We start from the raw sequence: 27,561 nt of genomic DNA, 5'->3' as shown, positions 1-27,561 counted from the left end.
CGGAAGAAATCGTGTTTTTGCATGCGTATGCAGTTCTTTGCTTTTGGGATGGGATCCAAGTATTTGATTCGGGGTGGTTTTTTTGCATGCTTGGTTTCGCTACAAGGGTCATGTGGGTTTTTTTTTGGTATAATTCGAATTTGTAAGAAGCGAATGCATCTGTCGTTTTGATCAAAGTTGATCCCTTTTTGCAGAGGTGTTCGTTCAGGACGGAACCGCATTATCATTCACGAAGCTTGATTAATCCGAAAATCATAATCCGGATCATAAATGGCGCAAGGGCTCATTTCACATCGCATTACTTTGAGCGAATATAAAAGTTAGATGTAAAAGCTAAAGTATATGAAAACGTGCTACTCTCAGCAACACATTTATCATCACACGCATACGAGGGACACACATAGTACAATAATGTCCCGTTACATCCCAGACATTCATTAGGGTATAGTGAGTAGAGTTGTAGTTTCAGTTCCCCTTAACTGCCCAATAAGGCCTCACCGTGTCCCAAGACTCTTTTCAGGAGGACGCCGCATTGGGGTTTTCGTCTATTTCCATTAATCACTGGAACACTGTTCAAGGACATGGACGATGAAAATGGAACAAAAGCTGACCAGTGCACAAATAAACGCATACGCACAGAGAAGTGCAATTTTGGAATTACACTGTGATGCAGAGAGAAGAACACATCGAACGAGTTTCACCATGGAGTGGAAGCTGAGGGCAGGAATATGCCAGATAGGGCATCACTGTGGAAATTGAACCATGGTAAGACCGGCTTTTTTGCAGGAGCTCGGTGAATTGTTGCATTGCGTGACTGTCGGGGATAGTAATGGCTTGAGGAGGCCTTCATCTAACAATGAATAGACCATGGCTGATAGCGATGATGACGTGTCATAGATTCTCAATGAGCGCACTGACTGATATACATTAATTGAAGTTGTTGATGCTTTTCTTGCAGGTGAAGTCCACGTATCCAGCATACACATTTTGTTTGATAAACGACTTTCTCCTAATAATAAAACACTTAATATTATGAATACTTATCGTCGCAATGGGCTCTAATCTAATTCGTTATCATTGGGAATTAGTATGTTTGCTTGTGTGCTTTAAAAATGAAACCTGAGCCCACTCCTTTCAACAAAAGAAAAATCGCTTTCATTTCGCCTCTTGTAAAGTAATCGTCTTATTTATTCCCGTACTGTGAGTCTCTTGCTATCTTCGGCAAGAATAGCCTGTCTGCAAAATGCGTATGTTCAACTCGTGCAATCACCACAGGTCACGTTACTCCGTATTATTGCGATTTCAATAGAACAAATATGTATATATAAAATGATAATACACTGCCCTTTGCCAATACATTTCTTGATGACGGCTGCCCTCCACACTGTGTTGGTCACGTGTGTTCTTTAGGCCAAACTGCAGCACGCTGGTCAGCGCGGGTTGCTGAAGAAGTGCGGGGCGCAGGACCAATTCAGACATCACCTCGCCACTGATGTCTGTCATGGCCACGATTGGAACACACATCGTCGAGCGTGCTATGTGTATATATTCATACTTGATAAAAAAAAATATTAAGCCACGTGTTGCACAGGGGGAAAAGAAGACGTAAAATACTCCCATCCCTAAAATCGATCGATCATTCTCTGCAATATGTTACTCCAAATATTTTTCTCGTTTTTGTGGGTCTATTTTTTTCATGAAGACAGCCATTCAGGAGAAAAACACTTTAAAACAAGCCCTTTACAAAGAATATGGAATTTCACATCACGCAGCAATGATCGCACCCAGTGATGCCTCGCTTGTCATTTTCAAAGAACGACAAATCTGGCTCCACTTGTGATGTGAACAGAATAAGGGGATAAAGAGCCCTTGACGTGGACCACTTTAAACGCATTTCTTTAGCTTTTTTTTGGTCTTGCTTTTGGAGGTGACTCGCTGTCAGAACTTGCACAGGTGTAAAGTAGTGGGTCAATTGACGTGTGACTCCACTCAGCCTGACGTGGCTTTCAGAATAGTCTTTGTGAGTGGGTCTATACAGGAAACGCAAACAATGTTCAGATATAACTGCTCCACGATTACGCGGCGTGGTTATGTAAAAGGCCCCCTACGGGCTTACCTTTCGAGCTATTAATAGCGCACTGGACTAATCTTTTCACAAGTACAGTGTGGACGGACACATAAAATATAACATTACCATTGTCGCCATTAACACATCAAATGAAAATTATTCATTCGGATAACGGATTTGACAATGGAAAGTTTTAGACCATATGGAGTGAAAAAGCAAGTGCTGAATTACAGCAAGTGCTGACATGCTTCGGAAACCTTGTCACGAGTTAAACCACAATTTTGGTTAAAAATTATATTAGTTTCAAGAGGGGAGTGGAATTGAACTACCATATATATATCAAATCCACTGCGGTGTTGAATATTTGAACGCAACACTTGCAACTATTAATTATATAGCGCCTACGTAACACGAAGCCAGCGTCTGTCTAGGCTGCAACGCCACCCTGTGGCCGTGATGTGATGACGATGTTTAGATATGGTGATCGCCACTAAAATAACAGCGAGGAGGAATGATAGAGGAAACAACATTTGAGTTCAAAGCATCTTACACGTGTCACATTAATCGCAGTACACTTTTCAAACATTTTATAAATATCTTCCTCTGCAAGATCCGGAGCAATCGCTTTCACAATATTCAGTCACCTGTTAAGAGGAGAATTTTTGAAATGTCTATAAATGGATTGCTCTGTATACATTATTTGACAGGTTTAATTTCACAATGTGTAAGCGTTTATTGATTGATGGCGTCCTTTAACCAGATGAGAAGACGTTGATATTCAGGTTTTATTTTAAGAGACAGACATAATAGAGATGCATTGTTTACAGTAGATTGAGGTAGCATCTGGAATCAGTTGCGTAACAAAGCACATGACGTCAAAATACCGCTTAATATACACGTTTTACGTTTTAAATGAAGGGATAATGCCAATTAAGTTATTGTATGCACAATTGAACGCAATGTTCTAATTCTACAAGTGATTATGTCAGTGTGTAGTTAGAGTTTGAGCCATGGATCTTTGCGTTCCCTGTTAATAAGTGGCATAAGCCGGCTCGGGTGTTTTCATTTAATACTGTGCGTAGGTTAAATATTGCACGTCTGAATAAATCGCCCCATCAAGAGAGGCATTCGGGTGACAAACAGTCCCATAGATCAACAGCACAATGGAAACGTCATCTTACTAACCAGGCATTCCCCCCAACGCTTGCACAACACACGGCGAACTACCTGATAAACGAGTCCTGCCACATCTGGGCCAGTCGTACATTCATGCATAGCCACTGATTAATTATCTGGATACCCGACGCCCATTGGTGGTTGGTGGTGTTGGTGGTGCGAATTCTACGATACAGTACTTCCATAATATAGTTTTTGGTGTTAGATCGACAACATGTATAATTTTCGATTTAAAGCTTTCGTGACTGCAGGGATTCATCTTCTTGGTTCTTTCGGTTAAGTCACGTAGAAGGAAAATAATAAAACAATAAAAATAAAACATAATAAAATACAATTCTCACGACGTTTCGGCCACAACGCAAGCAGCCGTCCTCAGGTGAAGAACAGGGCTCAAACTCTAACTACACACTCAGATGCTGTCTTTCCGACAGCCTACGTGTTAAACCGTACAATACTTATTAGTCCATGAGGCTCAGACCAGATGTTGGAATTGTCAATTGTCATTGGCGACGACCAGAGCCTTCAAGTTAATTTCAAGTTCAAGTTCATTTATTTGGTATAGCCCTGTGAGCCATTCGGCTCTCGAATCGGGTGCAACCGCAAAAACACTAAAACATGAACAAGAAAACATCTTAAAGTGACTAAGTGCAAACAGAAAATCCAAGAAAAGACAGCAAAATATTGCAGAAAAAGCACCGTACACAAACGCTTAGTGCAGGGGTCAGCAACCTGCGGATCTTTACGGACCGCTTCGTGACATTATGTGATGTATGTATGCATTCCAATGCATTGCGACTCTTGAAATACAGTATTTAGTTAGTACCGAATTCGAATTTTATTTTATTTTGGTTGCCAAACCCTGCTTTAATGGTTCCAATTTCTCAGCCTGGCCAATAATAGCGAATTTAGTGATAACCGTTTAAAACGAGTGGGGTTATGAAATCATTCACTCTTAGTAACCTAAATAAATCCGTATGAGTAATGTTTTGCTACCTTGGGTGGATATCGATGTTTTGCTCTGCCCATGGTTGGTGTTTGTGCGGTTATTGAGCGGTATTGAGAGTCACCACCGTGTGGATTTCGGTTGGATGGTGGCTCTGTGGCTGGTGCTCATGTGGTAGTTGGTGGTCCTGTAATGTTGTACAGGGACTCCTCTACTTATGAACGAGTTAGGTTCGTGTGGTCTGTTCTTACGTCCAACTTTACTCCTGTCGATTCCAAACATGTTGTACGGCAAGTACACTTTTACGGGGGATGGCTTTAAAAGTTGTATAATATTCTGTAGATGCCACTGGTTCTTCATGTTCTGCATTTGTAGATGTCACTGGTTCTTCATGTTCTGCATTTGTAGATGCCACTGGTTCTTCATGTTCTGCAGATGTAGATGCCACTGGTTCTTCACGTTCTGCAGATGTAGATGCCACTGGTTCTTCACGTTCTGCAGATGTAGATGCCACTGGTTCTTCACGTTCTGTAAATATAGATGGCACTGGTTCTTCATGTTCTGCAGATGTAGATGCCACTGGTTCTTCATGTTCTGCAGATGTAGATGCCACTGGTTCTTCACGTTCTGCAGATATAGATGCCACTGGTTCTTCATGTTCTCCAGATGTAGATGTCATCACCACCATCTATTGCGGTTGAACTAACGACTCTCGATCCGAACAGGCAACTGGACATACGGGACAGGTTTGTTCGTATCTCTGAAAGTTCCTAAGTTGAATGTGCGTAAGTAGAGGAGTGTGAGTGGGGAGCGGACGCGTAGTGGTTAGCGCACCGAGTAAGCCACGAACCCGGCGACCCGAGTTCGTTTCCCGTTCAGAGCCAACCGACATCGGTGGCGAATATCGGAACCGGTCCTATACTTCCCGTAGGTCTACTCGGCCTTAACTGACGAGCTGGTGCGGTGTAAAACAGCATTAGGGAGTGTTAACCATCTACGCATCCGTGTGCTGTGCCGGCCTTCATAGGTAGGTGCTCGCTCACAAGTACTTTCCCCAACAGCCTGTTAAAGAGCTACACGGAGGGGGATCGTTGTCCTTGGTGGTGAATTTGGTGATGATTAAGTGTGGGTTACTGACTGACACGTGGACGTTTCCGAAGACTTCGATTCGTATTGTCGCGGTTGCTGCTGCTGGTGACGGCCAAGCAGTTGTGGAGCCTTCGACACTGCAACGTGACGGGCCTTATGGTGCACCTAGCCTGGCACGAGCGCCGTAGCGACTCCACCGCCACCCAGTGGCGATCTTGCGGCTTTGGTTGTTGTTGGTGGTGGTTGGTGGTGGTGGTTGGTAGTGGTTGTTGGTGGTTGGTAGTGGTTGTTGGTGGTGGTGGTTGGTTGTTGGTGGTGGTTGTTGGTGGTGGTGGTTGTTGTTGGTGGTGGTTGTTGGTGGTGGTGGTTGTTGGTTGTTGTTGGTGGTGGTTGGTGGTGGTGGTTGTTGTTGTTGTTGGTGGTTGGTGGTGGTGGTTGGTGGTGGTGGTTGGTGGTTGTTGTTGGTGGTTGTTGGTGGTGGTTGGTGGCGGTTGTTGTTGGTGGTGGTTGTTGGTGGTGGTGGTTGTTGGTGGTGGGTGGTGGTTGTTGGTTGTTGTTGTTGGTGGTTGGTGGTGGTTGGTGGTGGTTGTTGTTGGTGGTGGTTGGTGGTTGTTGTTGGTTGTTGTTGGTGGTGGTTGGTGGCGGTTGTTGGTGGTGGTTGTTGGTTGTTGTTGGTGGTGGTGGTTGGTGGTGGTGGTTGTTGTTGGTGGTTGTTGGTTGTTGTTGTTGTTGTTGGTGGTGGTGGTTGGTGGTGGTGGTTGGTGGTTGTTGTTGTTGGTGGTTGTTGGTGGTGGTGGTTGTTGTGGTGGTGGTTGTTGTTTGGTGGTGGTTGGTGGTGGTGGTTGTTGTTGGTGGTGGTTGGTGGCGGTTGTTGTTGGTGGTGGTTGTTGGTTGTTGTTGTTGGTGGTGGCTGTGAATGACACTTGGGTCGCCCGCTGCTCGCCGTGAAAGATTCGTTCACGCTGTACCGCGCACACCCTTCACGGCGTTGCGATCAACGTTCGATTCGGCAACAAGAAAGCAATTATTATTATTATTGTAGTAATTAATAATACTGCTCGCGAAAGCCTACGCGTTAAGCGATTGTAATGTTATTGTGCACGGGGCAACATCGATTATAGAGCCCCCCCACCCACACATCCTTTGCGTTGTTAATCAATATTTGGTTACGCCGGTTCACCTCAACATATTGTATTAGTCAGTCCCGAGTTTTTAAACTCCTTCGTTTTGAATCTCCCATCGCGAACCCCCCAGGCCCAGCGTGTCATGCAGAGGAGGAACACTTTGAGGCAGGCCTTTGGCCAGGATCCCGCTGCGGGCGAGGCCCCGGGGCCTGAGGCCCCCACGGCTTCCTGCTCACGGCCCCTGGGACCGCCGCTCAGGGCCCGGGGCTGGGCCCTCTCCGCCTACAGCCGCCTCGTCCCGGGCCCCGTGGCCCCCAGGCCTCCCGGGGCCCCCATGCCTCCCGGGGCCCTCGGGGCCCCCAGGCCTCCCGGGGCCCTTGGGCCTCTCGGGGCCCCCAGGCCTCCCGGGGCCCTTGGGGCCCCCAGGCCTCCCGGGGCCCTTGGGGCCCTTGGGCCTCCCGGGGTCACGGTCGAGGCGGGCGCGGGGTCGCTGCAGAGGGCGGCAACGTGGATGGTGAGGATTGTCGTGCGTGGCCACAACCATCATCGTCATTGTTGATACTCATCAACAGCACCATCGTCGTCGTTGTTAGACTCATCACCACCACCATCATCGTCGTTGTTAGACCCATCAGCAGTACCACCATCATCGTCGTCATTGTTGATACTCATCATCATCATCGTCGTTGTGAGGCCCATCAGCAGCTCCATCATCATCATCGTCGTTGTTGATACTCATCATCGTCGTCGTTGTGGGGCCCATCCATTAATCATCGTCGTCGTTGTTGTTAGACCCATCAGCAGCAGCACCACCATCATCGTCGTTGTTAGACCCATCATCATCGTCGTTGTGAGATCATCATCATCGTCGTTGTTGAGACTCATCATCATCACCATCATCGTCATCCCGAGCATGTAACATAATCGGCACCAGAAATATCGTCATCGTCGGCATCATTGTTTTGGGCAGCAGCAGCAGCATGCTGTAACAACTAGTTACCAATGGTAAACATCACCACAGTAATTGTATCATGACCCATACAGGTAATCATCGTCGTTATCACTGATTACCACCATTCTTAACCGCTCGCATCTCAACATCATCAGTAACACCGTCCTCAGACGTTTACACTCGTACCATTGCATACCTGTCAATTCCTTATCAGTGCCCTACCTTATTACAGACAAATTAAGATCTTAGTGGTCACCCCGTGCCCCTTATCAATCTCAACGTTCATCCTACAGTCCCATCACAAGGGAGAAACACAAACACATACACCACAAGCGTGTTTTATTGCCAGTATCGACACGTATGGATTTGAAAACTCAATTTATCTGTACAAGAGCACGGGGTAAACCGTAAGGGTTGACAAGCTCATCACCACCATCATCGTCATCTTCATTATCCACGCCGTCAGTATCGTGCATTGGAATGGAGCATTGCAAATCAGTAATTACCAAGCACCCTTCACGAGGACTTTGCATCATCAAAATCGTTTTAATTTACATAACCGCACTTGTCAACACGCGTTCTCGGTTCTCAACATTTGTGATATTAATCACGTAAACAAAGATGTTGTTTACTGAACAAGCCACGCTATTAAGACGTGTTCAAGATAGTATCGCACGGACTCCGCAAGTTTGGACCAATATCTTTGGTGGGCAAAGTTGCATCATTGACTAAATCCGCAGTACATTTTAATTTGTTCTCTACGCTTTGAAGATGAAAGGGAAGATGATTTGGAAGAAAAAAAAAACCCAATGCGATTAAACGGAGCTATTGTGTCGAACAAATGTTACATGGGGGGGGGGGGGTTGTTTTGGTGGGGAAACTGCCTTGGGCAGTGTTAGTAGCAAAGTTGGTGAACATCTCCTTCGCCTAGGATATGGGGGGGCATAGACACTTAATAAACCGCATTGATTTATCGAAATTGTGCAATTTCCCGCGGCTACTTTGCTCCACGCTCGGCGTTTTAATCACAGGGCATGGCGTGTTTAGTGAGCGCCGTTTTAGTTTATTTCTCTTTACACTGCCAACAACAACGACGACGTTAATTCACCGCTGTGGTATTAACCCTTTGAGAGTATTTGTCGATTTACATCTTTTTAAACGTGTGCTTTGAAACGCTTGCGCTCCTGGTAAAGAAATACAGGATTTAGTCAATTATATATATTTTTTAACTGGATTCAAATATCAGATAAGGTAATTGTTATATAAATATTACATTGTTTAGTGTGCACTTAAAGCCAAAATGTAAATCGGGTCCTGGGTGAAGACCCCTCCCTCCCCACGTTGTCCTTCATTGGTGGGGGGCTAATGTAGTGGGGGCTAGTGTAGTGGGGGGCTAGTGTTACTTGATTTCAGCACGCTGGTCAGTGTGAGTTTGTGAAGAGGGGGCCCAGGAGGGGTTCAGACCATCACTCGTGGGTCATGGAATATAATTGAACCGCGGTAGTGAGATGTTAGATCCCTCGCCTGGTATAGAGGAGGTCGTGGGTTCGATCTCGACCCTGACGCCTGCTGCTGTATATTTGGAGTTTGCGTGTCTCTCTACATGTAGTTGTGCGGCTAGTTCCTTGGGATCCTCAGGTTTTCGCTCCACATTTAGAATCAACATGCGTTTAGGAGTATTTGGCTGCTATACATTTCCACAAGTCACAATGTTGAACTATCAATTGTGCCCAGGTCGCTTCTGGAAAAGAGCAATATAGCTCAGTAGGTCTAACCTGGTCAAATACATTTTTTTTCGTTTAGTTTAGAACCAGCAGGGTCAATTGCGCAGTGCGCTAACCATAAACCACTGATGTACCTGCACCACCCCTCAGCACTATGGATGCTATAATATTGTGGTCATTTTACTGAAGTGACAATTGGTTAATTCTGGATGGCAATTTACATTTTTCATCTTCATGTGTAGACATATTCACGCATAGTTAGATTTTTCCCCAAATGCAGCTTAAAAGTGGTTATATATTGGTACAGCTTGTGGCACCTTTTGCACGTACCCACACAAAAGTAAACATTTTCAGATGTGTCCATCCTGATCGACACTGCATGGCAGCAGCCTGTGTTGTCTTCCTTGGTGTCATGTGGATGTTCTCCTGTTTGGGCGCTTGGGCTGTTTGGGTTACCTGACAGGACAATTTACCAAATGTGGTATGGTGCAAATGAAAAACAAATTCTGCTTCCGCACCCTAATGTTGAGTGAGTGTGCATTGTTGCACCAATGGGAGTTGGGATCAGGTGAAAGGTTATATCTGAAAGAGGACATGTTCAAATAACACTAGTGTTCATCTTCTTGGTTCTTTCGGTAAAGTCACGTACAATGGAAATAATAAAATAATAAAAATAAAACATAATAAAATAATTCTCACGACGTTTCGGCCACAACGCAAGCAGCCGTCCTCAGGTGAAGAACAGGTCTGTCAGAAAGACAGCGTCTGATCTTGGTTCTTTCGGTAACAGACGCTGTCTTTCTGACAGACCTGTTCTTCACCTGAGGATGGCTGCTTGCGTTGTGGCCGAAACGTCGTGACAATTATTTTATTATGTTTTATTTTTATTATTTTATTATTTCCATTCTACGCGACTTTACCGAAAGAACCAAGAAGATGAATCCCTGCAGTCACGAAAGCTTTAAATCGAAACACTAGTGTTGCAGAACTCTTTAAAGTCTCTTTATAATCAACCTGCAATATTATTCCCAACAGCTTTTCTTTAATACCCTTGCATTATAGCCAGGCCATATCACTTTCTGTATACATAAGACTTACCGGAATAAGATGAGATGAGTGTCTATTCGTGCAGGATTTTGAATGCTCTGACAAGCGGAGGAAGCTTTTGATGTCCATCACCGAGTCTGGTAATTTGTCGGTAATGGATGGAGAAACTGCACTGGTAAGAACACACTAGAATTAGGCAATTGATGTAGTGTGAAGATATGAAATAACTCATTTTCGTTTTAAGTACGGACATAATTTCACCAAATTGTAATTTTCAGTCTGCAATTAATTTATCTTATTGTCTATAAATGGTGATACCCATTTGATAATGTGTATAACTCGGTGGAAATGGCTAAATGCTTTCCCAACTGCAAGTCCATTCCTTTGAGTTGGTGGGACGTGATGCCAGATGGTCCATCATGGACATGTATTTTTAGCACAAAGTAACATTTGGCTTTTTATATTGGCTGACAGTTGAATTTCAGTGTTCACTACTGAGAAACATACACCCTTCCCGCGAAGGCTACATTTATATTGTAAAGTCAACAGAGGTGAAAATTGGAATATATGTGTAGAGTTGTTGGTGGATGTTAATGTTTTTAACAGTTAATCTGTGAATGCTGAAGGACATCTAGAAGTCAATTTGCCCATATATTGACAGTCTGGTACTTTTCTTTCCCCAGGCTACAGTTTTATTTTAAATAACCACGTAAGGCAGAACAAGATGTAACTAAGAGGCGGCACAGACTATACATGCCATTATTTATTAACGTGTTATTGTAGTCATCCAGTGGGATGTGTCAAATGTGGTATGAAAAAAAAATACATTTTCACAGCTCATTGTCAATCCAGAGTTGGACAAAGGCCTCATGCTGTCTCAGTCATGGGGTGTAGGTGGGTGAAGGGAGTTCAGACAAAACTTGCCACCAAACCAGGAATAAGACTCAGGCCGCCAGTATTTATAGCGCAGTAGTACACTAACTGCTAAATCACTGCTCCACCACACAATGTTATTCTTGTACTATAATTGAATAATCTAGTTTCATGGGGTTTTAAGTTACGACAAATGACCTAAATATCTTAAACAGTAATTGCTTGCATTATTGTATTTTAGGTTTTTTTTTTACACACGTGCCTACATTTAATGATATGATTAATGTATTTTTCTGTTTATAGGAACAATTTTCCATTTATCAAGCACCGTGCATGACAAACTTGTGTCATGTCTTTCAAAAGGAAGAATGTGTTTTCTTTTCAACACAAGTTAAGGTAATTTTATTTAATTGCCTTTATTTCTTAACCGGTTCCAATTTGAGGGAGCAACACCATAGACAAGTAACCTCGGAATAAAGCGTATAGTTGAATAATAAAGGATGATACATTTATAGATACCCCACTAAAATGTTTAGAATTTAAACAGAAAGCATTTTATTCCAATCCATGGTCATTTCTACCAACTCAATCCACCGATTAAATCTCTGTAACACTCTCCCCTGCAAAATATGGAGCTATTGCTTTCACAATATTTCATCATTTGTTTTAGAAAAAAGTAAGGTCATTTGAAATAAGTGGCATATCTCTAAATGGATCGCCCTGTATATGTTAGAAATGCAATAAGTCGGCAAAACACTTGTGTTAAGTAGATCACTTTTTTTCTTGGTCATGGTGTAGTGGACATTGCTATTTCATCAGACCGTTCGAGTGACTGCAGTATGTCCCTAAGCATTGGTGCGCATCACTAGCCAAGATGTAAATGGTGTGGGGATGTTGCCATTTCATTTACGAGCCAGGGAGAAGAGATTCCAAAGCAATCAATTATAAGATGTGTTTGTGCACATGGCTACAAATTACAAGCACATACATAGTGTGTGGGCAACATCTGGACATTTTTGGAGGCACAAGAGAAGCAACCAATGTGTAATTTAATCAAAATCGTTTTGGAAACCCAGACTTGGCATCACAGTTTCAGCATGTATTGTATTTGAAAGTAACCCCAAAAGGGAAATGGCGTTTTCATCTAATTCCCATGCGTAACATGCTGGATTTTAACCGCAACACGTTGAGTTGGAGATCACATTTGAAATGCCCCGCATTGTACAAAATGTTCATATCGACTGTGCATTTGGTGACAATGGAGCGCGCGTAGGTTTGTTTTTCACAAAGCCAACTCCACCTGAAATTGATTGAAATGGTGTTGATTGATGTGATTTAAATGTATGAGTAAATGGAATCAAATTGCAGTCTTGTTACAGTGTCTATTACTCATATTTCAGTCTACTGTGGTGTCTGTTACATGTTTCATTCGTTGTATTTATGTAGACAATTTATAGCTTCTCTTTGTTGCTGTGTGTTGGCTGCAAAAAAGCAAAGGTCAAGTTGAAGGGTCAGGTTGTTTGGCATGCGTCCAAAGTACTGTACATTAAAAGATCGCTGTCTTCTTTCAAAGATTGAGTATACATTAGTGGAACAGTGCCATTTCTTTGAAATTACCTTTGCAGTCTAAATAGTTCCACAATGGCCTTGGTTAAAAATAGAATCTTAATTTTGTAGCAGTAAACACATCCAAGTACTTTATTTCAAAGCCGTTTAAGAGAGGTAAATGTTTCATGGTGAATTTACCATGTTTAAAAAAATAAAACATGTATTGCATTTAATTATAATTTCATGCTTGAGATTTTTTTTCATAAAAGCCTTTGAAGCTGGCGGCAGTTTGGAAAAATTATAGATGCATTGTGATTTAGACTGATAAAAAAAAGTTATTGATTTGACCATATTGTATCGTGCATTTTAATGTTTTATATAATAATCTGTTGTTGTTGGACAGGTCGAAATGTTAACATTTGCATTAAAAAAATCATTGAATTTAACCCTTTTAGAATACTGTAAGATATTCTAAGTTCAAATAAACTTTACATTGCTACAGCGGTTGCCGACCTATTCGGTACAAAACAACACAATTCATCCTCAATAGCTTCATTGTAACAGGCACAAATGTTTTAAGAGATGTGTTTGCGCAGCATACTAAACAGTTAATGTTCTACACGTTGCAGGAACATTTACTTTTTTTAAAGGTATCGTGGTAGTCTTATAAATGATTTTCCAAAACATTTTCCAGGTCAGATTTTACATTACAGTATAGTTATTTGTACAAAGGAGGTGTTTTGTTTTGTGGTATTGAACTTATTTACAAAGCCTTCCCACTTTTCAGCTAAAAAGATAACTTGCAATCGGCGCTGACCCCCCCCCAACTTTTACGTGAAGTTGTGAACTCCAGACTGGTAGACTTTCAAGAGCTGGTTTTGTTTGGTATTTGACTTTGCAAAGTGCGTTTGTCAAAACTGCAAGTCACGTGTTGTATTTTTTTTTGTAACCCTTAGACAGCAGGGCGGACGTTTCGAGTGAAGTTGTACGGAGAAACCAAAGAGCAAGCCCTGGAGCAGTGCTCCAGCTGTGTGATGGTCCTCTCTAACTTCATAAGGGTTCACAAGATGACAGCGGTGCCTGCGGAGAAGCAAGTTGGTGGCGATCTCACGAAGCCACAGCCCGTGACCCATCATCTACTGGTAACCGGAAACCTCCATAATTGAGGTTTTTTGGGTTAGATGGCGTAAATATAAATGTGTTGTTAATCACGCCACCACCCGACACAGCCAATTAGGAAGGTTTGCCACGTAAACAAAAGTGCCAATTCGTTACTAGTACAGCACACTGGTGTGTTGGAGAGTAAACCCACAACATTTATAAATTTGACTAGGGCGTTTCGCCAGTAATTACAACTAACATCATCAAACGACAGCCAGATTTGTCTGTGTCGGGTGGTGGCGGGTTTAACGACACGTTTATATTTACGTTATCTATTCAAAAAAACTCTTATGGATAATATAGGTCATGAAAGCCGACGTGTTAAACAAACGAAGAGCGGTTGGTTCACATTCCAGTAAATAATGGTGACACAATACAGCTTGCGCAGTTATTCCTTGTAATTTATACCATTGTGGTATAATTTATTGACAACATTCAAGTAAGTTATGCATTGAATGTATAAATGAGAAAACAAATCGGACCACATTATATGTAATTGAGGTTCAACGTTATTAACAGCTTCTTCTTGAGATATTTTAAATACAATGTAAATAAATGTTTGATAGTCTTGCATATTTATTTTTAATTGTACTAAAGTGAGACAGATTTTGAATATTTTCGTAACTGACTATTTCAGTTACTATATTCATTGAGAGTATCAGTGCTTGAGATAGAGCCATAGGTATAGCTTGTAATATTTGTGTTGGTGTACTGCTTTGAAAATCTAAAGGTCACAATTTGGTCTACCAGCATGGCAGTGAAAACTTACATTTATCACACTATTCACTTGCAATCCAGAGATCACCAGCTCTATTGATCAGCTGGCTCAGCAGTTGAAACAGTGGGCAAGCTTCTTAAATCTCCCCCGCCTCTGTCCACCCGGCAGTATAAATGGTACACCACCGTTAGTTTATCGCAAGTCGTGTCTGCTGGTGTAAAGTGTGGGTACTCCCACCTCTTACCAAGGTGTCTTGCCAGCGTCGAAGAGTAGGCCAGTGTAATTTCTAAAACTCCCTCTAGTGGAGGCTATTTTCTGCCAGCAGTGCAGTATGCAAACACAAATTTTCAGGGATACAACCTCTTCCTTCTACCATTACCTCTTTGCAAAAATGTGGTTGACACGGTGTGTGTTTTTATTTTGTTCCAAATGGAGGAACCTGCTCGGCCCACTGGGAGTTTGCCTCAAGTGCACTTCTCAGATGGCACTGCATCCATGAGTCAGCTTGCGAAGGTACATGTACAGCCTGCTTTTATAATCAATCCACTGCTGCTGGATGGGGGCTTCACCCACACCTTGTGGATCGTAAGGGATATTTAACCATACTTCACACACTGCACTGTGTGTGTTGGTGAAGATGGGCGGGGGGGGGGGATTGCAGAAAAACAATGGACAATGCTGCATTGTTAGAATGTATGCTCTTTGTAACTCAAATTGTTTACCTGGTTCTGCTACTTCGCGGCATAGTTTACTGTGTGGTCATACTCATCAGCTGTGGACTTTTAAATAACTTCCTTTACCACCATGTTTTTTTTTATACGAGTATGATCCTTTCAGTTATTCCTGAATTCAGCAATTAATAGCAACGTACCAATGTGCCTAAAGAATAGTTTTTGTTTTGGGTATATTCACTGCGGTGACATACGGATCATGAATACGGAAACTGACAAAGAACATTTTTTTTAAATATGAAAATGTACAACAAAACCGATGTAGAAGTGGATGTTTGGAATTAGACTGAGAGATAGAAAAGGAACACACGGATCAGAAAACATACGCATTGACTGTTTATAAAACTAAGCAGACTTGGGCACGACATGCCACAAGGAGGGGTCATGTATGTATGAATGTTGAACTTCTTTCGCATGGCACGTAGCCAACCGTGCTAATCGGAGGTGACTGCTCGTCCAGACTAAGGACAGTGGTAGACAAATGAGGGAGACGCACCCAAAGACGGTATCAATCGCGTGAGCGATGAGATCAGCTCGTACGTTAGAGCTGGCTGGATTGTGACATTGAGAGACCGTGAGAGATGGCGACGGCTTGGGAAGGCCTCTATCCACAAGTGTTAAGTTATGGCTGAGGATAAATCCGCCAGGATAAATATATAAAGACTGGTAACGATCCTTTTAAAGTCTTTGACATGTTTTTGCATGTTAATTGAGTGCAGTATATCTGTAGAATAAATCTATTTTTACTGGTAGGAACCACCTGGTTCCACCAGCCCACAGAGAATGATTGTGTCCGTCCGTCGTGAATCCAAAAATGGGAGGGGTGGGCCTGGGTGGAGAGGGGAGGGTGGTGAGGGGCTGGGTGGGGAGGGGAGGGTGGGGAGGGGCTGGGTGGGGAGGGTGGGGCTGGATGGGGGGTGGGAGGGGTGGGGCTTGGTGGGGAGGGGCTGGTCACCCCGTGGTGCCCTTATAAAACTCAACGTTTAACATACTCATGCTGGCTTGTGCCCGCCCTCACAATCGGCCTTATTTGTGGAATACACCACGCCGCCGTTGACCCTGGCCATTGACCGAGCAACCCAACGTTCCTACCAGCTCCCTCCGCAGGAATGTGTTTTATGATCCTGATTATACACAACCATAAGGGTTACAATCGTGCTTCGCAGTGCCTGTGTGGAAATTCAAGTACTCAAAAGACTTGGCAGCCAGAGAGACCGGTTGTGCGATCCCGTAGTTGTAGATGCCTTTAACGATTTGTTGAGGGCAGCGGCTAACTCGGTGGCAGGCAAGTGATCGCTGAAGGTGACTCCTGCAATGGATGTGATAAAAAAAATATCGTGGACATAAAGAGCAGTTCAGGTTTCAAGGGTTTCGATTTTTTCCCTCCAATGCTTTTTCCTAGTAATGTGAATACATTAAAACCCGTGTGTGAAAAAAAAATTAAATCCATTTTGAGCAAACATGCTAATTATGTTACGGAATTCTTCATCAACTGTTGGAAAAAATGTCTCTGAAATGTGGTGCATGCATTTGTGCTGCAGAATTTGAATGAGTGCAAGTGGCACAAGGCTGTAGATTTTTTGTTTAGCGGCAACCCCTTTGCAGGTTGTACGTGTGTTTGTACACAAAGTTAAAAGGGTATGAAATTAAGTCAATTGTAATCTTAAAAAACTGAGCTTTCTTGGATGCATATATGCGCTGTATTTTTATTGATGTGGTGGTGACTGTGTGGGCAAATAACAATGTATTAATGCATGGAATTTCAAGATTATTTCCTAAAAAGTTTGTTTTATTCAACCTCTGAACAGAGATATAAGTGCCAAGTTGATGAAGGTGGTGATGACTATAGTTTTCCCCCTGGCATTCATGCCCGTGTAGAGAATCGCCACCGCCGTTGAAGCCAGCCGTCGGCTCAAAGCCGCAAATCAGTGGCTAAACACGTGTAAGTTTAGAATTTATTGGAAGGGCGTGCACATTGCTCACTTGGACGTGCTCCGAGGATGGCGTTGTGTAAGCGCGATCTGACAGATGGTTACCATGAAGAGGCGTTCTCTGTCGGTACAGAATTAAGCAGCTCTGCTGTTGAGCATTAAACACACCGCTGTTCTACCAACTGCTGCTGTGGCTGTGCCAATGCATTGGCCATCAATTTACACGTACTATATTTACGCAATTGATCTGATTACACTTTGGTGTGCGCTTTGGGTGGGTTTTGTTAACGCTGCTGTAAAATGAGACCAGAGCGTGTGTGAAGCATTGAGCGGGGCAGACCACTGCTCCCAATTGTAAGTCCGCGCGGCCTTACAACTGTCTAGTGTTCACGCGTCTAGACTGAGCTTGTGCGCCGCCTAACAAAAAGTCTGCATTGTAAAAACGTGCAGTTTTGAAAACAGAAAAAAAAGTGTACTGCATAACCGGGATTATACATGCATGGCGTATGTATACACTATATATGTTGTACGTGTACGAAACATTGTGTCCCTGCAATCCATTACAATGGCATTTAGAAATCTATCTTTGTCTCTTAAAAGTCATTTCGGAGCCAGTGAAGCAGTGTGGTGCTAAAGCCATAAATATTCTCCCAAGAATTGCCGACCTTTCAGTGTCCCGGCCACACCGTGATTTCCCATCTAGTCAGAGGCAGATGGGAAAAAGTCTCTTCAGTAATACATTGCCGCGGTGTGGTGTGCTTGGCTGCTCTGGTCAAGGTTTGGTAAATGATGTGTTCAGCGCTGTATCGTCCGAAACCGCTTGTGGGTTACAAGGTTCGGTGTTTTACGGTGCCGTTGATTTAGCCGCAAGCCACGCGGCCTGAATTTACATCGCATCGTTCAATGGTGTGATTTATATGATGATGCCACAGTGCCACATGGCAATGTTGTACAGCACAGTATTTAAAATGATATATGTTAAGGATGCAGCTGCCTCGTATTTTAGAAAATCGCTTTTTCCTATCTTTGTAACATGGCAACAGTCAAGCAGATTTGTATTAAATATACAGTGGGGCTTGTATTATAAGTTTCTGAGCTAAATGTAACGATGAGAGCATTGTTGTCCTACTTTAGTATTCGTACTTGTGCTAGGTATGAAGATAAACTGACATTAAGCTGCACTCGTTGATGGTGTCGCCTAAAAATACATTGAGGAAAGCAAGGAAATACAACCTCGGCTATCCTTCCATGGTTTTTTGGTTCTTTCGCAGAGCGAGCGGCTCTCAATCGTAAGGTTTGCGAGTTCAAACACTGGTTTTGAATCAGCCCATCGCCTGTAAAATAGGTAACACTTTGTGGAGAAGTCAACAGTGGTTGTCCTATGGATTAGCCTGCCCACCCCATTGCTGTAAACCCGTACGGTTTACCCGTATTCTTGTTTTGAGGTCCATACGGCATACAGCCGTTTCAATACGGGCACATTTTTTGTCAATTTGTTTGTGTTTCTCTCCCTTGTGATGGGACTTTGTAGGATGAACGTTGAGATTGATACGGGGCACGGGGTGACCAATAAGATCTGAATTGGTCTGTAATAAGGTAGGCACTGATAAGGGGTTTACAGGTATACCACCCCGCCATAAGAATGAGGAATTTTCACTTCTGGCTCGGTGCTATAAATGGCAGACGAGCACTGCCTCGCCGCTCATTTGGGCAGGAAATCGCTTAGACTTTTAGTTTTGTCTCAAGAGCCTTGATTTTGACTCGTGCCAAACAACACGCGGTGCAAGCAACCTGAAAAACACATCGGAGAGCAATACAGCACACCCGCGAAGTAACGGATGTGTCCTGTCATACCCTCCTCCGTTCCCTGTGGTTTTTCATTGTCAGCTGACCTCAGGTGCGGCCAAGGCACCCTTCAGGCCCCTGGCGTCGCTGCAGTCGCCCAACTTCCCCGCGCAGCAGTTGGGGCCCTTGCTGCGACTGTGTGTGCTCGATCCCAACTTCATCGCCCTCGTCGAGCGTGTGGAGCAAGAGCTGGCCAAGATCATCGCCGAGGATCCCTAGAGAGCTCCCGGGAAGTTGTATTTACTCATTCTAGATTTGAAGCTTTCGTGACTGCAAGGCTCTTTTAGCCCCGCCCCCCCCCCCCTCCCAATACGTTCCATTCATTGGCTACCACATTCTGATAAGCCCCCCCCCCTCCCCCTTAACTTGTATTTAAGAACTTGCATCTTGGAATCCCTGCCTCACTTGATACAGCAAATCTGGCTGTGATGGTCCCACCTGATGACGGAGACTTGTGTTGCCTCCGAAACGTCGTGATTTTTATTATTTTATTTTTATTAATTTTAATTTCATTTTTTTACCTACGTGACTTTACCGAAAAAACTAAGAGTATGTATTTACTCAATTAGACCATTAGCACGATGAGGATGATGATGCTTTCCAAGCATTAGCTTATGGGCCATAACCCTAAACCGCAGCCACAAAAACCACAGCAGATGCAGATACTGGATGATGCACAAGATCAAAAACTCCAGTGTGCCGATTGTGGTCACCCAGAATGTAGAACGACTCAATGCCCGCTGATTCACAAATATACGAAAGAAGCATCACAGCATTACACCACTCCGCTGCTCCTGATGCAATTATCTGGCTCAACCACCTCAGTGTAAAATTCTAGTTGTTGCTCCGTATCAATATCTTACATTTATCCTAAATGTAAGATTAACATATAGTCGTGCATGTAAGTTGTGTAAATCTTAAATAATTAAGAGGAAGTGCATGAATAGGTTTAGAGAATAGATATGAATGAAAGAATGGATGCATCTTACGTGCACCCCTGGTAACATTTTGACGGCAGGTCGAGCGAATGGTGTGGCGTACACTTCGTGATTGATAGAAATAAATTGGTCCTCAATCTCTCATCATAGTTCATATCTGGTCACTCACAAATGTGTCCTTAACCTTACATGTTGGGGAAAGACATTTGACAGTTAAGCTTTACAATTCATGGTTTATGCCAGTGGCATATGTTCAGCTGAGCTAAAACGATTTACTCACCCCTCCACCACATATCCACCTCCCACCCCCTCCACCTGGCGATTCGATCATTCGTCGCAATTGAGGATCACTTCAATAATTGGTTCATGTCATTTTCACCGCCTTGTTTGTACATTTTGGTGGCTTAATTAGCCGCAAGGTAACGTCCACATATAATTAGCATAATTGGACAACATCCATTCGTACACACGTGGTCGATACCTGTAATTTGTTATCCTTAATTATTGATATTGCCGAATCAATGCCATCCTTCCACCCCCTGGTGATCGGTTGTTTTTTTTCTACCATAAACTTTTCAGACGGCTCCATCTGTTGTTAATAGCTTATATTGCAGTTTGACGCGATGCGGTATTTCATCGTCGCTGTTAATCATCCCTTTCACGATGTTACATCTCAGATATTAAAAGCACGTCTGCCAAGTGGTGTGTTTACATTTGGGTAATTGCAGAGTTAAATTTTTAAGGAAATTACGCATGCGTAACGTGCGTTTTTAGCTACAAAATGTGTAACCCGCTCACGTTAGTTTCAAGGTGCATTGAGGGAACAAACATATAGTGTGTATTTGTCGACTCGTGGCTATGAATAGTTACGACTGGTATGCAGTGACGGTATTATTTATAGCAAAGTTAGACTGAGAATATTCCTGGTGTTGCAGTATGAATGTAGTGAACAAATCTTGGTTGTGCAAACAGATTTCTATCACACGTTTATGAAAATGTACTTTGAACTTATTGCACGTGCGAAAATGTGTTCACGTGCTCTTCAGCAATAGGTGATGTGCAAAAGACAAGACAAGTATTATTAAACAAGAGCACTGCATTGTTAAAATATGTCGCCCATGTGGAAATTCGTGTTCCTTTATTCGGATGTGAGATTTTTTTCCCAAAATAAAGCTCCCGAATTATTTATTTGTAGCTTCTACAATAATTATTTTCAATGCCAATAATTAAACCCATTGAAGTGTTTTTTCTTTCTCTTTTTTTTTGTTACGAGATCACTAATGACATAGTCGGTGTTAATTTTAACTCTGTAGCCCATACCCCAGCATGTATGTAGCCAGTCACGTGTTCAGTGTGTGTGGCTTGTGCTTCACAAGTGGCAGCTGTCTTACTGTTCGGACGTGTCCAATTTTAGACCCAAGTCATTTCGTGTAGCTCGCGAACCCAATGCAGCTTTGTGCAGTTTGCAAACCGAGTTATTGACAAATGTACTGAATGTAGACAGCTGTGTGTGGCGTCAACTTCTTGTTGGTTGCTTGAAGATCAACTAAAATCACCCAAACGGACGTTCGGTTAGACCTTAGCGGTGGTGTGTAGAAGTACAACTCGCAGCTTCTGTGTGGCGAGCCTGAAAACTCGGCTGAACTATTGCGACTCTGCGGCTATCTTGGAAATCGTCGCCGGGTTCCCGACTGTAGACCGACTTTAGAGACCTGCGCAAGGTACACGACGATTGTTATGAACGAGACGGATGTGATGCCCAGCGTGCGGAGTGAGTGGCTCCTCGGTGTGAAGGTGCATGCGGTCGTCATCGGAGTGGACTCCTATATTCCTCTCACGGAAATCCGAAACAAGGTAAACAAGCGAATGAATGTCACGTGTGCTTAGAACTCTTGATGCGTTTTTTTGGGTTGCAACGCATTTTGTTCGGCGTGATGACTGACGTTTGGCTCCACACGATTGAAGCTTCTTTGGATATCGATGCTGAAGCACGCGGCACAACCCAAAAATACATCGGAGAGCTGGACACTTACGCTTGCTAAATTGCAGGGCCATGATGGTAACCGCTAGGGAGGCCTTCATCCGGCAGTGGATTGATCATGATTGATGGTGATGTACTTGTGCTGCTAATCCTGCTGCGTTGTGTCGAGACGACTGTGCAACTGCAACTTAATGTGCCATTTCGCATGGAATTACAAAACACGTCTTGTATTTGGAAGCAGAATTATTGTATTCACAGTGGGTCAGTATAAGTGCAATATTTATCAACACGCACAACCAAGTTTTCCGTGTATTAGATTTAAATAAATTGTGCACTTGGGCCAAAAAAAAACATACAACAGATTGTGTTTTGTTTCTTAAAAGTTTGCTGGCGATGCCAAGTTCGTTACTTTGTGCCGGACACTGCAGTTGATGAACTTTACTCTGCAGGTTTTATTCAAGTCTTCAGCACGCATTTATCAAAAATGTACACAGATGAATCTGAAGGTATGTGCGGGAAATTTCAATTTCAAACAATGCAGTTCTGACTTTGGTCAGTGGAAAAAATGTTTACGGGGTGGTCCAATTTTCTTTAAACGTATAATACAGTCCTATAATCTGTATCTTGCAGTCCATGTTTTAAAAAATATATCTTCCCCCCCCCCCACATTTAGAGTATCATTACCTGTCCTAGCCTGCATTTTAAGCACTTGCAGAGACTCGGAGTGGTTGAGTTCAATGCCAAGACCTGTCGGATGATCAGTAAGGTAAGTCGTACCTGCACCGCCGGTGGCATTAACCTGCACTGTGCACATGCACAACGCCCATCTGCTGTGACGTTTGTCCGATGAAGGTTATTGCTGTAATTGCAACAGCTGTTCAATTTGCCCCTGCAGTTGGAGGCTGAGGTTCTCATCCGCTCATTCAGAGACCACAATGTCATCACATCAATGGCATCTCGACTGCAGCTGCAGCAACAGCAGGATCAGACCCACTCTGGAGCACCAGCTGTAGACCTGCGTGTGAAGGCAGCTCGCTCCACACGACCGCCAGACAGCCTGGGAAGTGGCCAGCTGCTACCTGGAAGTGTTGGATTGCGAGATGATGTGCTGAGAAGTAATGCATTTTGTTACTCCTTTAAGCCACTGCTGGATGAATGCCTGCCCACAATGTCAGTCAAAGGGGGTGGAGGGTTAACCATACCACACCATGGTGGTCAATGCGGGTTGTTGAAGATGGGCCGAGGTGGGTAGGAGGGGGGGTTGATCACGGAACGAGTTCAGTTGTTGCCCGCGTTTGATAGGCATGGCTGGGAATTAGAATTGTGTCACTGGGTCGAATGTTCGTAAGTAGAAGAGTCCGTGTCCTGGATAAACATGACTGGTGGCAGGATACGAGAACAACACCTCAAGTGGAAATATCCTGATTGCTCTTTATTGAACGATAAGCCAACCACCGATGACATTCCATCAGACGGCGTTCATCAATTGGCAACACTCTCCCTGTTCCTGCGAGTTAATCCTGTTTGGGATTTGAACTAATAAATTCAAGAACAAGTCTTCTGTTCATAACCCCTTTTTTGAAAGCTGTATATGTTAGGGGTTTAAGGTTGGAATCGGAGTGTTTGTTATCGGTTGCAAAACTGACCTACATGTTATGCGATGCCCATACCATAATTCGTTTTAATGTTGAGCACCATATTTTTATTTATTCTGCCTCAAGACATATGTATGCTTGTGCTGTGCATATATTTTAAATCAAGGAAACCTCCAGTGCCATTTGAACAGAATGAAAATATATTCATATGCGGACCAAGATTACATAGACTTACGATAATTAATAACGGGCAGATGTTTTGATGTGTTGTTACTTCGAAGCAGTGGGCAGTGTTTTCCGTACACGTGACTGAATCATCCTGTTTTGTTTGCAGCACCGGCACCAGTAGCTGCAACAGCTGTAACCAGTTCAACATTCAAGTACTGCTCACCTTCCCTGAACCTTACACTGCCGTTGCAGCGCTGTGGAGACGACGGGGTACAACACGGCACCTTTGTCGCGAAGTGAGTTCGATATCAGTGGTAGAAGATCGCGCGAAATGAGAACACCACAGTAAGGCGATTTGGATTATCCACAACGGAGATAAAACATCTTATGTTGTTGTTTGACTTGCATCCCACTGGGATTTTTGCACACAGCGTTGGTGTACGGTGCTTTTTTCTGCAATATTTTGCTGTCTTTTCTTGGATTTTCTGTTTGCACTTAGTCACATATTCACTTTAAGATGTTTTTTGTTCATGTTTTTGTTTGTTTGTTGCGGTTGCATCCGATTAAAGAGCCGAATGGCTCACAGGGCTATACCTAATAAATGAACTTGAACATTTGAAAAGGACATCCCTGCAAGGCTAATGCCTAAATAATGGCCAGGATGCACTTGCATAGCGAGAACATGAAACGCGCTGTGGGGTTTTCCCATACATTTAAACCAAATAAATATAATAGGCAGGGCTATACAGGACACACAAAGGGGCTGGAGTTCGATTCCCGGACATGGCTAACATTAGTGGGGTGTGATATGTTGTAACTGGCACGTCCTTCACTCACCCATCCTGACCAGAATACCTACGATCATCACCCAGGAATGTCTGTCCTTAACGCTCGTGACGTCCCTCCACATCAAACAGTCCCCCTCAATGATCATTAACAGGTGACGCCCTAAAATTTTGATTTAAAGCTTTCGTGACTGCAGTGATTCATCTTCTTGGTTCTTTCGGTAAAGTCACGTAGAAGGGAAGTAATAAAATAATAAAAATAAAACATAATAAAATTAATTTTATGTTTTATTTTTATTATTTTATAATAAAAATAAAACATAATAAAAACATAATAAAATTAATTGTATTATGTTTTATTTTTATTATTTTATTACTTCCCTTCTACGTGACTTTACCGAAAGAACCAAGGTGACGCCCTCCAAATGAACACCCCCCCCCCTTCATAATAATTAGCGGGTGACGTCACTCCACATGGGGGGCCGAGGCGCCTCCTCCCCCCTCCTCGGCGTCAACTCACAACCCTCACTACAAAGGCAGAACCCTCACGTCACGTGATCTCCGTCACGCTGTTGAGACATCAAAGTAAAAAGGACGTCATGATGAACAAGGGATTATAACCTTAAAATGAAATGGGTCTGTGTCACCGCGCTCTTATAAATTGCACACGCATTGATGCAATGAATATCACGTCTGCTTTTCGCTTGGCAAGTTTCAGATTTACTGCAACACACCCGTCCTTGGACGGGCAAATGGCTCGTGAGTAGTTCAGGAGAGTCGAGCAACCTCCACCACCGATAAGGTGTGGGGGCAGGATTCACGTATCGGTGGATTTACAGGCTGTACATTACATTATACATACATATAACTGGGTGCAGTAATTTACTATGAAGCCAAAACATGTCGAATTAGCTTGCTTGCTTTACATTTTTACGGATTTTTTTTCATCACACAGGTTCTACATTTCAGGTTCAGACTCGACGTGCATCAGCTGCGACGACTGTGGCACATTATTCTCTCCGGCGGCGTTTGCCACTCATGGGCATGATAAACAAGGCAGGTCCCTTACGACCAAAGCAGGGGGTTCTGAAACTCGCCACCGATAACCCCACCACCGAGCAGCGGCAAATGTGGCTCCGTTTCCAGCTTCAGAGGAAACGTCCGACCTCGTGCTCCCCCATCGGAGGACTTCCCGCAGAAGGTTTTCTTCCCACGAAATGCATGTCGATGGATTTGTCGGGGGATGCCGTGGAGGGCTCGCCTTGCAAGATCTCGCGGCCCTGCTCGCCGCCTGTCAGCAGCCAGGGAAGCGCACATGACACGGCGCTGGAGAGAGGCCAGGGTCCGTTGGGTACCCATGTTGCTCGCAATCGATCAATCAGAAATAAGTTATTGTGCGACTTTGGATTAGAGGTGGTTAAACACCATCTCTTGAAAGAAATACAACCTGAACCGGTCACCGATTCGCCTTCAAGTTCATTTACAGCTAATAGCACATTTAACGAAGAGGCCAATTGCACAGAAAAAAGCAATTCTCGTGAAGAATTTGCTCCAAGTTGGAAGGAGGACGTGAGGGACCAGAGGACTGCAGTAATTTCAGATTTGCCATTACCCGACAGTAACAGTAAGGGCTGGATGTGTCCCAGCAAAAGTGCAATGTTGCCAAAAAGATGTGCGAGCATTGGCAACATAGCCGAATTTTACCCTACAGAAAATCACGGGAATGCTATATTTGTGGACACTCAATTTTCACACCTTGGTAAGCAACCGCACGCCAAGTGTAATTCTAGCTTCAGCTCCAAGCTTGCAGCCAGCTCCAGGCCCTGTTTGGTTAAGAGTGCCAACACTGTGGTCAAAGGTGGCATTCAACTTCACAGGAAAGGGTCAGCAGAGTGCTCTGTCAATGCGGACACTTATCGTGGAGAACTCGGCCAGGTAAACCGTGAAACCGGCGAGTCTAAACACGTCATGGCAGGCATCTCTCACTACACTGGAGAAAAAAACGTAGAAATACCCACTCCAGACAAACATGTACATGAACACGAAGAGCAAAGTGCCACCACAGCCCATACGGCCACTTCCTGTAAAGTGGGTCTGGGAGAATTCAACACCACCAATGCAACAGTGTTGTCCAGGACTTCAGGGAGGTGCCGCACGGAGGGCGGTACAGATGTCACGGACGGTAAGATGATTTGAACGCCAATTTAATCGGTGTTATGCTGCTGCTTTTTTTTTAAACGCTTAAGATTACATTGCATGCATATTACCAAGTGTCCACATTATACTTTAAAGAGTACATTGGAAATGCACGTTTAAATATAATGCCCATTGCTTTCAGATCCCATCAATTTGCTGAAGGCTGCACATACTATGCTAGGAATAGCAATAACCCAGCTGCAGGAAGGCAAGTATCATTTTTACTTTGCACCATTTCACATACAGTAAACACACCTCTTGCTCACACTATCTTGAGACCAGTTTACCCCGTCCACAAAGCAAACCAATGTTGTTGGACCACAGCAATCGATGTGCCAGTAAATATTCCATGCTATATTTTGTGCTGCCAATAATTTTTTTTTACAAGGGGCTACGGTTGCATTTTTTTTAGCTTACTGTTTGTGCGTACAGCCAAAGAATGGAAAACTCTGTACGAGAAGGAACGGTGGCTGCGTACCCAAGCGGAAAAGAAGAGGGAGGTAAAGATGACTGAAGATGTAGACACTGCCCATGAAATCCATTAACCCATTCATTAATAAACACTACACCAGCGTCTGTAACCCTTATTTTCTCTGCCATGCAACCCAACAAGGTTAACATTTAAATCTAGCACTTGACATGTTATTGCTGTAATCTGGGTACATTTGCATATTTATTAAAAGGCTCAAATCTTTACAGTACTGTAATGGTTTTATCATTTTTATGTATGCAGTTGTTATATATTAACAGTAGTATGACTGGTCGATAACATTTGAAAGATGTTCGGTAACTGTGTAAATTTGTGTACGATTTTTTTACAAGTCTATAGGTATATTGACAACCACGGCAAAAAAATTGATAGTTTTTTTTTATCATGTCAAAACTCACAAGTGATGTTACATTAACCACGTGCAGCTTTAACGTGTCTGTAATTTTACAACCAAAACAGAGGGAATATGCCAATAAAG

General features: G+C 43.4%; 1 protein-coding gene across 5 annotated transcripts; it reads left to right on the top strand.

Annotated features, from left to right (window-relative positions):
- Positions 1 to 492: 492 nt before the first annotated feature.
- REC114 (REC114 meiotic recombination protein) lies at positions 493 to 27,539 on the top strand. 5 transcript variants are annotated; one of them, XR_009755589.1, is made up of 11 exons: positions 4,938 to 5,214; positions 6,531 to 6,914; positions 10,209 to 10,298; positions 11,300 to 11,392; positions 13,501 to 13,686; positions 14,859 to 14,936; positions 18,973 to 22,615; positions 22,745 to 22,964; positions 23,779 to 23,908; positions 25,353 to 26,579; positions 26,736 to 26,988. XR_009755589.1 is itself a non-coding variant. In XM_061558528.1 (8 exons), the coding sequence occupies exons 1-8, from the start codon at positions 763 to 765 to the stop codon at positions 19,147 to 19,149; spliced, it is 1,095 nt and encodes a 364-aa protein (XP_061414512.1). In that variant the 5' UTR covers positions 493 to 762; the 3' UTR covers positions 19,150 to 22,632. The 5 variants fall into 5 exon arrangements, 3 of the variants coding, with proteins under 3 accessions (XP_061414512.1, XP_061414509.1, XP_061414510.1); XR_009755588.1 differs by lacking the exon at positions 4,938 to 5,214 and adding an exon at positions 5,396 to 6,240; XM_061558528.1 differs by lacking the exons at positions 4,938 to 5,214; positions 22,745 to 22,964; positions 23,779 to 23,908; positions 25,353 to 26,579; positions 26,736 to 26,988 and adding exons at positions 493 to 765; positions 1,411 to 1,494 and having other exon boundaries at positions 18,973 to 22,632.
- The last annotated feature ends 22 nt before the right edge of the window (positions 27,540 to 27,561 follow it).

The sequence above is a fragment of the Lethenteron reissneri genome, chromosome 24, assembly GCF_015708825.2.
Source record: "Lethenteron reissneri isolate LAM-NWPU_2019-01 chromosome 24, ASM1570882v1, whole genome shotgun sequence".
Lineage (NCBI taxonomy): Eukaryota > Metazoa > Chordata > Hyperoartia > Petromyzontiformes > Petromyzontidae > Lethenteron > Lethenteron reissneri.
The sequence above is the reverse complement of the archived record's forward strand: the minus strand, read 5'-3'. Positions and strand labels throughout refer to the sequence as shown.